The 13,690-nt window shown below is 39.3% G+C and overlaps 1 protein-coding gene across 1 annotated transcript in view; it reads right to left on the reverse strand.

Moving 5' to 3' along the window:
- Positions 1-13,380, reverse strand: part of cmya5 (cardiomyopathy associated 5) — a 34,312-nt gene extending 20,932 nt beyond the window's left edge. Inside the window, exons 1-2 of the mRNA XM_088629590.1 lie at positions 13,144-13,380; positions 1,843-5,857 (exon numbers count right to left, since the gene is read on the reverse strand). Coding sequence (XP_088485716.1) covers positions 1,843-5,857; positions 13,144-13,265 — 4,137 coding nt within the window. The 5' untranslated portion in view covers positions 13,266-13,380. The remainder of the gene's footprint in view (positions 1-1,842; positions 5,858-13,143) is intronic.
- Between the last annotated feature and the right edge of the window lie 310 nt (positions 13,381-13,690).

The following is a 13,690-nucleotide window of genomic DNA, read 5'->3' on the forward strand; positions in this document are numbered from 1 at the left end:
AAGTGTAGTTGCTAAGAAACTAACAGAAGAAGAAGCAAATGCAGAAGGAAGCAAGCAGCCTGATATTTGAAATAATTAAACTGAAAACAGGTCTTATTATATCTTTCTTTACATAATTTGATTAGTATAAAACCTACTGAAAATGAATTTCTGAAGCTATATTGAACAAAATGTTCGCTGTGTAGATATGTAGACTCGAACTTTGTAAAAAATAATTAATTTCATCATTAGTTTTAGAGGCAGTGTCTTCTAAAACAGCAAGTCCTTTCCTGATTCCTGTTGTTCAAACTCTATCAAACATATTCACAACTTGATATGTACCTTTACTGAACTGCAGAAATGAGACTTTTGGTATTAGCACAACAACATGGTTACCTGTATTTGCATTTAGAAAGGTGTATCCATTCTGGTGCTGCATATTTAAGTTTCTAGAAAATCGAGAGAAATGGATGATTTGAGCAGCTATAATTCAGCTCAAGACGGCATCTAGTCTTATTTTTTCACCTCACTGACGCTCAATTGCTCAAGAGCAACAATAATAATTACCACAAAAATATTCATCCTATATTGTATGATACCACAAAGAACGTTGTCCTTGAAGGATGGTACTTGCCTAAAGAGTCAATCAAATTGTTGACGCTTTTGTCTGTATTAGGATGGCTGGCAGAGAATGCCAGGACTCAAGATGGTGTCAAGAGGAAATTGCTATAACAGGGAAGAGCTGTGTGCCCTGTACCAGCCTATGTAAATTGCCTATTGAGCCAGCAGAAGAGCCTGACAGAAAGACTAAAGATCGAAGAAAGAAGCTGAACATATTACAAACCTGGATAAGGTCATTTTGTGTTTCAATAAAATACTGTTAAACTGCCAAATGGCCTACAGGTGTGTCTGTGTCGGGTCCTGCCTAAATTTATGGCCACGTGATGACTGTACCCCCCGCAGCATCACAGTTCCCATGTAAAACCATAACAACAACTTTAGTTATATTTCTGAAATGTTTTCAATATGTCAATTTACAGTGCCATACTGTACATATAATTTAATCAAAATTATTATTTTTTTCATGCTGTCCTGGGAAGGGATAAAGTATTTTAAATTGAATTGAAAAACTCTGTAATTTAAATTCATAACACAAGTTACACATGACTCCCACATTCATTTTGCAAATATCACCATGTATTTAGGCTGTTATATAAAAATGTAGTCAACTATAACACTGAATTTTTCAATACGATAATCATAAAGATTCCAACATAATTGGAGAAGCAATTTAAAAGGCAAAAAAAATGTTAGGATATACAGTTAAAAGCATAGAAGTTAAATCAAGGTTTAAAACTGTATAATGTTCTATTAAGTTAGAATATTATGTATAGTTTTGGTCACCACATTGTAGAAAACGGGTGACATGGTAGTGCAGTGGGTAGCATTGCTGCCTCACAGCGTTGGGGACCTGGGTTCGATTGAGTGCTATCTGCATTAAGTTTGTTTGTTCTCACCTTGTTTGTGTGGGTTTCCTCCGGGTGCTCCGGTTTCATCCCACAGTCCAAAGACATACTGGTAGGTTAAAAGGCTTCTGGGAAAATTGACCCTGGTGTGAGTGTGTTTGTGTATGCTTGTGTCTGTGTGTGCCCTGCAATGGACTGAAGTCTCATCCAGGGTGTATCCTGCCTTGTCCCCATTGCTTGCCGGAATAGGTTCCGGCTCCCCTGCGACCCTGTATTGGATAAAGTGGTTAGAAAATGGATGGATGGTTGGATTTGATCCTGGATAAGAGTGGCTGCAAAGAAAATACTAAAGATATTTTAATACGTCACACAATCTAAATTCATTTTCAAAGCTTACCTTTATGTCATCATATGCTTTATTCAATGGAGACACATTGTGGTCTTGATGGTCACCAAAGAGCTTGTCTATAGCTGAAATCGGGCACCTGCAGGTCACACAGAATGTGTCTAACAAAGGTTTTTTTGGCTCCATTTGGGACAGTTCAACTTCTGACATTGGAGTTCCCCCCAAAGCTTCAATGATCTCATAGCCTTCTTCAACCACTTCTTGAGCAGGCAAATCTCGATCCACAAAGTCAGACCCCTGGTCATGGTGTTTCCCTGTGTCTTCACAAATACATTCCCTGTCCCTGATCAGTTCAGTTTCATGTGCTGCAAAATCCTCTTGCACCTCTTGCTGAGTGACCATTTCATAATCCAAGGTTTCAGCAGTTTCTCCATCATGTTCACCGTATGGTTCCTGATACAGTTCTGGCTCTAAAGGTTCACATTCCTTGCCAAGTTGTGAGAGATCCTCACATGGTGCCATGCTCCTAAGAGGAGCTCCTCTACCCAAATTTTGAAATGCTTTGTCTTCTACATCCTCCTGCTCTTCTGATACAATTTCATGTTTTTCTTGTATTCCTTCTTTTGCAGATTTTAAAGAGCTTATGGTTTCCTGCTCTTCAGTTTTCATTACGATCTCTGATCCAGTAGTGGACAGATAGGCACTATCCCATTCTTGAGCACTATGTATTTCTTCACTTTTCTTAACCTCTTCCTCATGGGATTTCTCAGTGGACTTTGTCCATGTGCCACTGTCTTCTATGCTGTGACTGAGCTGCTGAAGAGTTTCATCTACCTTTTCTAAAATAACTTCTTTACTTTCACTATTGTCTGAGGTCAAAGAAACTTCAGTTTCCATAGCAGCTTTGTCTAGATGCGTCAGTTCTGGCTCAGAGCTTCCTTCACATTCACTTACATGGATATCTTGTACTGCTTGATCTACTCTATCATCTATTTCAAAAACTGACGATTCGTTATGTTCTTCCTCTGCTGGACCTCTGTAAATATCTTCTGGGGTCTCAATTAAATCCTCACCTCTTACAATGCCTTCTTTTCTACTTCCGGCACTCTCAGTCCTATCACATTCACTCATTGATACCTCCTTTTCAATAACAATTTCCTCGTCAATCTTCTCAGTGTCTTGAGCAATCAATGTTTCGTTAAGCATCCCACTGTCTAGAGGTTCTCCACACTCCACAGCAGGAGTGCTTCCAGTCTCATGAAAAACAGCAGCATTTTCCTCTTTCTGTTTTTCCACTGGTTCTATTTCATCTTCTTCTATGGCTTTCTTAAGACTCTTTTTGTTGTATCTTTCTACTTCCTCTTCTGGGACTGTTTCTTCATCACTAAACACAGGCTGGAATTCTAAGTCTTCAGATATTTCCTCAGACATGGCAATAAATTGTTCACTTTCTTCAAATGGAGACAGTTCAGATCTCATTCTGGATGGTTCTATTCTTGTTTCAGTTTTCTGAGTGTTATCTTCCATTCTTTGTGTAATGTCACCAGTGAGGACAAATGCACTTTGCCATGTTTTTCCTACTTCATCTTCTTGATCTTCATCAGGTTGTGGCTCATCTGACCCCTGTGGAACATCATCTATTAAAATATATTTTTCAAAGTACGCACCTGAGTTATCATCAGAGTCAGACAACCTCCTTGGTAATATCCTCTCAGAAGTAACACTCTCTTCATCAGAGGGTTCACTGTCATCTTTCTTCTTATCTCCTACTGCTTGCTCGTATAGATCTGTATAAAGAAACGACATAGCCGGAGGCTCCTCAAAAAGGGAAAAATCAATGTTTTTTGAAGTTGCAGGATAATAATAGCAGCGTGTCAGAGTCTCCTCTTCAGTGCTAAACAAAGCTGTACCACTTTTTTTGGGTGGAGATTCCAACTTTAAAACCTTATCTGCTTTGGTTGGCATTTCTTCCTCTACAATGTGCTTATTCATGGAACAAACCTCTGGCACATGGGCACCCATACCATAAAATACTTCGTCTAAGTGTTCGCTTGCTATTTCTACATCTAGAAACACAAACTCTGGGTCTTCAGATTCTGATACACTCTTGGATGCTTGCTCCTTGTTTTCTGGCTCCTCACTAGTCTCGTTTGTTTTTGTTTCATTTATTGCCTCTTTAGGGTTGATATTTGAGACATGGTCATCTACCAACGTAAACTTCTCAAAATAATCCAGGTCACCATTCCCATTCTTTGATTTAGCGAGTGAAGTCTGAGATGATTCAGAAGTTGCAGGACTGATGTTCGTACTTTTTTCAATATTCAAGGGTTCCGTTTCCCTTAACTGTTCGGTTTCCTTTCTTTCAGATTCTTCAATCTTTTTTTCACTTTCCACTTTCTTCTCTTGTTCAATTTCTTTTTCACTTATGGGTGTTTCTTCTTCCTCTGTCACTTCTAGTAGTACTTTTGATTTAATAAGTGGGCTTTCCTCCAGATAAGACAAATTATCTGGCATATAAATGCTTTCCTCTTCATCAACCATCAAAATTTTGGGAGGAACAATAATGTTTAATATTTCGTAGCCTTCAGAGACAATGCTGAACAATTCTTTCTCACTATTTGGGTCTTCTTTTTGTTCAGTGGGTTCATCACTTTTTAATTTTTGTTCTGATCTCACATTAGGATTTTCATCTCTTCTTAGATTAGGAGAGACGTTTTCTGCCCCTGGAGATGTAAGAAAGCCAGGAACCTCTGTTAGCACTTGTTTCTCATTTCCACCAATTAGGAATTGTGGATTTTCACTCTGGGGTTGATCCCTAGCTGTACTAGACGAGTACAAGAGAGGGACTGGATTATGCAAAGATGGGTCTTTCTTGGGATTGCCTGAAAATTCCAAAACTGATGGCTCAGAAAGAGATCTTGGGTTTGATTCTGGAATTCCAGATATTTCTGTTGTAGATTCCAGTTTTGGCAGACTAGATTTTGTAGAGGAAAATGAAGGCAATTTTTCTTCTGGAGCTCCTTCACCCATACCCTGAGAACTAGCTTCTTTTTTAATCATATTTCCTTTTTCTACTGGTTTAGAAGTTACTGGTGCATGAGGTAATGCTTCTTTAGTCTCTGTCTCTTGCTCTTGCAAAGGATATGGATGAGGATTCCCCGGAAGGACTTGTTTATCTCCTACTGGCATGCCTTGCACCTGCTCAAGTCCTAGCGTTTCTGATGGATAGGGGTGTGGGTTTCTTGTTCTTTGGGACTGACTAGGCAATGGATTTCCCAGGGTCATTGGTTTAGCTGCCACGGGCCTATTTAATAAAGTCTCTTCTGGTTCTTGTAAAGGACTTGAATGAGGATTTCCTGTGCTTAACCTTTTAGCTGTAATTCCTGTATGAAGTACTGGTTCATCTTTATTCATTTCTGTTTCTTTATGATGGCTCGAGTGTGGATTCCTTTGAATGACTGGTCTTGATGTCACAGGTACATGTGGTATAGGTTCCTCCCCCTTTGTTTCAGGCTCTGTGGGATGGGGCTCTTCTTTACTCAGAAACTTTGAAGTCACAGGAGCATGTGATGAGGATTCTTCACTGTAGAGTTTTGCAACCTTCGTAGGTCTTGTGTGAGGGTTACCATTATTTGCTGGTCGAGATATTACAGGTGCATGGGGCACTGGCTCATCCTGGTCCAGGTTTTCTCGGTTTACTCCCACAATGGGATGCGTGGCTATGGGTTTCCTAATGAATTGCTTCATATTATCAGCTCGGCTTCTGCCATTGGTGTCACTCAACCTGCTCCCAAGACTTGCTCTTTTTCTTCTTCTGACTATCTTATCTTCATCCATTATAAAAACAACCTTCCCCGATGAAGACCCAGTGGCTGAGCCCTCCAGGCTGTAAGCATCAGATGTTGTACTAGCCTCTGAGGCCCAGGGTGTTGAACACCTGCTGGAGGCTGTCTCCCAAACAATTCCACTGTCTTCACTTTGGACTGTGACCATAGAAAAGGAGGGGTCCACTGTAATGCACTGGAGCTTCGGCTTTACAGAATGGTCCTGGACAAGATCTTTCAAACTGTGAGAAAAAAAAGAAGAGACTAAATTAAATAAAAATGATATATACAGTAGACAACATCTTGGTGTCGTGGTTTGCATTGATGCCTCGCAGTACTGGGGCCCTGAGTTCAGTTCTAGACCTGGGCTGCTATCTGCGTGGTGTTTGTATGTTCTCCCTGTGTTTGTGTGGATTTCCTCCCACAGTCCAGAGACAAGCAGGTAGGTTAATTGGCTTCTGGCCCTGGTGTGAAGTGTGTGTCTGTGTGCACCCTGCAATGGACGGGCATCTTGTCCAGGATTTACCTTCCTTACGCCTGTTGCTTGCATAAAAGCCTTGTTTAGGCTCTATTTTCCCCCACAACCTTGATATAAAGTGGTTAGAAAGTGGATGGGTAATATACACAATATAATTCTAAAAGCAAATTTTCTGACAGGAAATAAATTACATTTGGTGATCATATTTGACCTGTTATTTTGGAGGGCATAGCTCTTTAAAGGGTATCCGACCAGTATCTTTTTTATAACTGGCAATGTGGTCATTAATGCTGCTGTCTCGCTGTATATTCCTAAGTGTGAAACAAATCCTACATCCAGAAGAATGTCTGTTGCTGTTGCCACTCGCAACTGTTGCTGCAGCTCCCAAGTGATATTATCAAACTGGAAGTGTGGTAAGTTGAGTAGGCTGAGGAATCTTCCTGTGAATAACAATGCCTGTTGCTATCTGGCACCTGTTCTTCAGTGGGAGTTGAATCCATCCTACAGTTTCACAGTATAGAAAGAACTATCTGCCTTAGACAAAAGGCAGGGAGAACACACAATTTTTACCTAAAATATTACTTTGCACATATGAGAATAAGAAAGACTATTTTGAAGTGTATTTCTTTAATGTGTTTGTTTTTTAATGTCTTTTTAAACTATACTTTGGCTCTATATTTTTATCTTCCATTGTATTATTTTTTGGCATAGGATCTGTAAAAGTGATATTTTGGTATTTTAACAAATGCTTACATTTCACCACAACTGGTAATAAAAGAGGCAACATAACTATTTTTTATACATATCTGATGCCAGTTGCTCTAGTTACGCACCCTTTGTAGTCAGTGTTGCAATGTACACTGGCAGCATGTGTAGCACCACATAGTATGAGGTTGCGTCCTCTTCTGTTTATTTCTGTGCATTACATGCAGTGTAAAAACACACAATTCAGCTATATAACATAATATAAATACATATTTTTTTTAATCACACATCCCAATACGCTGTACCAGCAGCCCTTGTGCCCCCATTTGACATTTGAGGTGTCACACCACATCTCAGATCCTTCAGATTTCCACTGAAACCTTTAGTTCAACAACCTTTCATGAAGATGAATGACATAGAAACTGCAGAAACAGTAATGTTTACGTCATTAAGTCAAAGAGCTCTACACGCCTGGCAGTCCCTCATACAATGACGTCACAAGATACCATATGACAAAACCGATTAAATCAGAATTCAGTGTGCCGCTATAATGCCTTTAACCAGTATTTATTATTTTGTCAGTTCCTGTTTAGTTTGTTGCTTCTTGAACACACTGTTGATGCTACAACATTAATGGAGGACAGTTACTTCTATTCACTTATTATCAGAAAACTGCTTAATCCTGGCAGAGTCCATCCTGGAAGCACAGGACAAAAATAAGCCATCATCCAGGATGGGACACTGGTATCACTGTACCACATATTTATAAGTTGAAAAATGCTCAATTATGACCACACATTAAAAAACTAAGTTTCGTGAAATTTCAATGTCTTCCTATTGTTATATTTTTAGTACATTAGCATAGTCTGGGGGTAGAGCCAGCCTCTTCAGAGTGTGGCTGAGGTGGAGCTTGTCAGAAACCTGAGGTGCCCTATAATGAACACAAAACCTATTGGAACAATATCCATTTATCCACATAAGTTGATTTTTTTAGAAAGGAAAATAAAAGTGTATTCAGTCTGTAGAGCGGTTCCATTATTAATGGTACAGTTCCTAATTGCAGACTGCTAGTATAAGTCTGAACTGTATAAAATATATACAGCATTAAAAATTCAGTTAAAATTAAAAAATGCAGATGTACAGAAACAGATAACACATTACTGCTATCTATTTTAGGCCTCTTTCTTATGGTTTATAGTGTACTTTAAAATTAACCAATTAACAGATTATGTAACTAATTAGAAAATAGGTGAATGGATGGTTATTGATTGAACTGTCTCCACTGGTATCACTTTAGCTGCTTTTATTTGATAAAGCAGGGAAATCTACCGCCTGTGCCAACAGGTAAGGCTGACAATACGGTTGGAGCAAAGCTGAAAATCAGAATTGTGAGTGGATTTGACCTTATAGCTCTGTTGTTGTTTTTTTCTGTTCTAGAAGAAGTAGAATATGATAAATTTCAGGGGCCAGGTTGTTTTCCTTAAAGGGGACACTTTTGCAACACTCTTTTTTATTTCTGGGTTAGAAAGAATCGGCACTGATGAGTGCATTTCAAACCACAGTGAAAGTAAAATGTACACAGTAATGTGTAAAACCCCAATTTATGTTACAAAATAGACAAAATCTCCAGGTATGTGTAGCGACATATTCTGCGATTCAGAATGAGACAAAAAACAGTGAGGTGAAGCTGCTGTATTACACTGTAAACAACCAGGCTTGTGAATACATCTCTCTTAATCCAGTAGGACTTGTTCCTGACTTTGAGACAGTTTTGCTGATAAGTACTACTTACTGTATATGATAACTCTGCATGCGGTTCACTTTGGAACTTTTCTGCCATGAAATGTCTGTTGCACAACCTGTACTTATTTGCTTGTACATTACTCACTACAGTGACTAGTGAGCAGGAAGGACTGCTTCAGAACACAATTGCACTGACTCTCACCCTCCCCTGTGGCAAGACCAGTGGTTTGCAACAAAATAGAGACCATACAGTACTTTCACAAAGCTCACGATTTTATGCTTTATTCAGAAATTGTAAAATTTTGCGATGCTGTCAAAGAATTTATTTTGCTGACGAGATTTAATAATCAGTCTGAGAAACTGGGACTGCTGCTGTCCTTTAATCCCATAGATCCCAGAACTATTGATAGAACACACTCTTTATCCAAGAATGATTCAGATCTTGGATTTAGCGCTATCACACCTCTTTGATTGTTGCATTAGTCACTTGGAAAAAAAAAGGTTTAGTTCATTAGCCAACTAAACACGTTTTATAGAATTATCCAATGGTTTCAAAGGTCTTCCCTCCTCTGTTTTTCAGTCCATAATTGATTCTTGTAGATGATGTGGTTGTTCCTGTTTCCCGACTTCTTCTTTCTTTGACATCAATGCTTCTTGTGCACACAGGTCAGTTTTGCTACTTCATATCTCTTCCCAAGTTTCTTAATTTGTTCTTAAGGGTAGCAATGACCAAGTCTAAATTCACTGCAGAGGCAAGCTGCATTTCAAGTTACAGGAAGTTATCCGATATTGTTTATAAGTGGAGTAGAAGACTCCCATAACAGTGAGATTAACTATTAATGATTGATCCAATCTGTGTGTTTGACACTCGTCATAAAGCTGGCAATGACTTTCGCATTGTCCAGGAAGCAGGAACTTGACAACTTTATTGTATGTCAGCCAGATCTTTTCAGTTCAAGCAGCTTTTTTGAGGGCTCCAGTCCTTCTGTTTTCTAATGAACATGTATGGTTTTGTACAACTGAACCAGAAAAACGTGTACAACATCTTAACTACAGTATGTCAAAAAGCTCAGCGGGCATTTACACTATGCAAACACAATGAGCTAAAATGAACTTAATTTATCAATACTGTCTCATTACAAAGGAAACGCTAGTGTTCCAAAAAAGATTCCTCTGTTGGTATACTGCTTATTTTCGCTTTATGCACATTGAGAACTAAAAATATTCTACAACTGCTTTGCGTATTCTTGCAATTTTCCATCAACAAGTGGAATTTGCCACATTTTCTATCTGAGCTCCCATTAACTTTCTAGAGGCTGAATCTGGCCCATGCTTTTACGATGTTTGTCTGTTGTGTTGATTATGTTTCAACTGCAGAAACTGGCATGGGCCAAAGCAAGTTCTGTATGAATATGTCCTAAGTACAACATGCAGATAAGCAGAAAAAAATGCATGTTCTAGTTGGGAATATTTGTCATTGTAGGTACAATTAAAAAGCTTTCCATCATCAGGCCAGGTGGGTGTTTTGCAGTTTTAACTACAGGTTCAGTGTAGAGTAAAGGAGTTTACTGCCATATGTACAGTACATGTACATTGGAATTCTTCATTGCGCTGATCTCTCGGGACATACACAGTACAACACCGCACAATGCAGACAGTACATTACAAACAGAATAAATAATAACAGGAACAATAAATGTTATGGAACAAAATTAGTATAAGTGAGAAAAAAAACCATGGTAGATAGTGCAAAAAGTGCATAATGCAGACGTGTATTGAGTTGAGGTTTTGCAGTCAGCTGCTGAGGATGTGTGAAGTCTTTTTTAGCGTAGTATAAAACCGTATCATCCTGTTCACTCTCATTGCTGTGAATAATTCTGCCTTTACACTCAGTTGCTAGTTCATTCTAAAGCTTATCTTCCAGGTTTCCTATTGGAGTAGTAACACATTACTCGGCAGTGTATACTGAAATGTTGCTGCTGTCACTTTCACCCATTTCGATGGGATTCACTGCAAACCCTTAACTAAAGTATTTTGCTCTAACTACAACACAGTTCCACTATCACTTTGCCGACCTCCAACCTATTATCATGTGTTGTGTTATGCGATTTTGTTTATATCATGCAATATGCTTGCTGAGATCCATAGCAATGCAGAAGGGTATACAGTATCTACAGAGTGACCCTGCAGGCTGTGTTTGGATCTGAATGTAACCTGATATTCTAACCGACCCCATACTGTGAGACCTGCACACATCCATCCATTTTCTAACCTCCTTCTTCCAATTCAGGGTCTTAGGGAAACCGGAGCCTATCCCAAGAAGCAGGGGGCACAAGGCAGAGTACAGTACACCCTAGATGGGATGTCAGTTTAGAAAACATAAAACTTATCTGAACTAATTGCTTTTCAAAATCTTTTGTACTTTTTGTTTTGGAAAGCTTTCAAGAACCTTTAAATTAGTTGAAAGGGACAAAACTGAGTTTTGTAAGAACTCGGGGTCACGGGGGAGCTGGAGCCTATCCCAGCAAGCAACAGGCGTAAGGTGGACACACCCTCACTCTTAGGGCCTATTTTACCAGCAGCCACCTAACCTACCTTATCTGGAGAAAACTGCAAACAAAGAGAGAACATACAAACTCCATACAGATAGCACCCCATTTCCAGAATTGAACCTAGGGGCCCAGCTCTGCAAAGCAGCAATGCTAACCACTGCACCATCGTGCTGCCCACCTCCAGACATTCATACAGTGTTTGTTCCAATGTATTGTACTGGGAATTTTTGCAAAGGATTGTGTCACTCGGGCTCTATTAATTAGCAAGTTATTTATGTACCACTTTGAAATTAATAATAAAAGCAAGTAACACACATATCTAACCTTTGCACTGGGTATATCTCCTGCAAATCCCCTCCTAGCACTGCCCCTGAGTATAGCATTTGATTAACTCCCACACTGATGAGACATTAAGACTGCAGTAAACTTGCATCACATTCATACTATAAAGTACCACTTGGGAAATTACTCTACTTCATATATTACATACAATATATCACTTAATAAAACAAAGATATGTTGGTATTTTCGGTTTTCTTTGGATGGCTAGTATTGTAAATTAAGAGAAAGGCAAACGATGTTCATACAGGCAGTTGGAAATTGAACCAAAGAATCCATCAATCTGAGGCAGAGCTGTCCATCACTTTGTTGTAGATGCCCAGTGTGTCTATCGATTATCATTGCAACTCATCTTACTGACCTTTATTAACTCAGTACTGATTAAATAGGACCCATTCAACAGTTTCTTTCAGCTCTTTGAGAGCTGCTGCTTTAAAGAGATCTACGGTAGAAACTCTGCAGACACACTAGCTCTCCGGAACTAGGTTTGGACAGTCGTGCTTTAAGATAAGATCACTTTACTGGCTATATAAAATTTCTTGCATTAGGAATTTTTCTTTTCGCATACTCCAACTTGCTCTCCATGAGAGACACAGACAGGGAGAGAGGCTTGGGGTCAGAGTGCAGGCTCAGCCATTTTTACGACACCTCTGGAGAGGTTGGGGTTAAGGGCCTTGCTCAAGGGCCCAACAGAGTAGGATTCCTCTGCCGGCCGCGGGATACGAACCGGCAACCTTCCAGCCACAGGCGCAGATCCTTAGCCACCTTACCGCACCACCCTTTTTAACTTTGTTAAATTTTAGACTGATGGCTTTGTTAAATTTATAGTTCTAATTTTTCAGGTGGTTATCTGTGTCAGCATGCGTAGGCTGCAAAGGATCAAGTAATAGTTCTATTCCATGCTGAAAAGAGAAGAAAGAAAACAGAATGTTTCGGCTGTCAAGCCTTCTCCTTCTGTGGAGACTCCACACTTGAAGCGTTGTGTTTTCTTCTCTTTTTAGCATGGAATAAACCTATTACTTATTTCTAATTTTTTACTTGTCATACAGTTCCGCATAAGTTAGGCTGTTAAACCTGATTTGCTCTGATAGAAAGAAGACCTTTGGATCACACCATCAAAACCTTCAAGCCAGGAGCATGAACACTTTCTGAAATGATCTGTATCTTTAGTATCTTTAGAGTTTTGTCTCTTTCAACTAACTGAAGGATTCTTGAAAGCTTACACAAATGTAAAAAATATTTTTTTAATGCAATCGGTTTAGGTAACTTTTATGCCTGGTGTTTCAATCCAGAAAACGAAATAATTTGCTCACAATACGTCTGGTAAATGTATGATCAACCAATATAAAGGCTGCGGTTCAAAGGTTAAAAAGAATTAGGTAAACTCAAATCTATAAATAATCTGGTAGCACCACCAACCTCGATTGGCACACCACTTTATATTTGATTTCAAGTTCCGAGAATGGAATGTGACTTTGGTAGGAGGGGCTCAAACGACGTCGCGTGAAACTGGCATCTTCGCTTCTTCGACTTTAAATAGAAAACCAGCCAGTGTCATCGCTTTGTACACACATAGTAAATAAATCCAGCATTAAGATAAAATATATTCAATCAATTACAGTTAAATCACTGGAAATAACAGTACACTCCAGTTTAAATATGGCTTCTGTTTGAATCTGGAAATAAAAACATTCTGAACAAACATCGTTACCTGTTACGGAGCTCCTCCGCTTCCTCGCTGTCCAGCACACCTGCTTCACTCGAGGTATCATCAGTCGGGAATGAGATCTCAGGCTCGATTTTATCACATTCGTCCGGTAAACAAGGCTCCATCTTGCACTTTGTATTTTTGATCTATCTTGCCCCTTAATCCTCCAGAGAGTCACTCAGACTCCTTGTCATTCCAGTGGGAGCAGATTCCCTGACTCAGGGGGGTCTTTAAATAGAAATGTAGTTACAGAGGACAGTTTGGTGTATCCCTGCCCTGAGGTGTAGGCGGTCACGTGTCACTGGGTCTCACTGCCCTCTAAGTTAAGGATTTAAATGACTTTTAGAAAATATAGGGGGGCTCTCAGAAACATAACTTTGGAACACAAGCATTATAGTTATTAACTTTAGTTATTAAATTTAGAATTCTGTATGCGGTCATTGTTTAACTTATTTAGATCTTTCGCCGACCAAGTTTTTAGCTCCAGAGTTAGAAAGCTCGGCTTTGGTTTCCCTCTCATATGATGAACATGAACTGTAAAGGTCTGAGA

The sequence above is a fragment of the Lepisosteus platostomus genome, chromosome 4 (assembly GCF_059453375.1).
Source record: "Lepisosteus platostomus isolate fLepPlt1 chromosome 4, fLepPlt1.hap1, whole genome shotgun sequence".
NCBI lineage: Eukaryota > Metazoa > Chordata > Actinopteri > Semionotiformes > Lepisosteidae > Lepisosteus > Lepisosteus platostomus.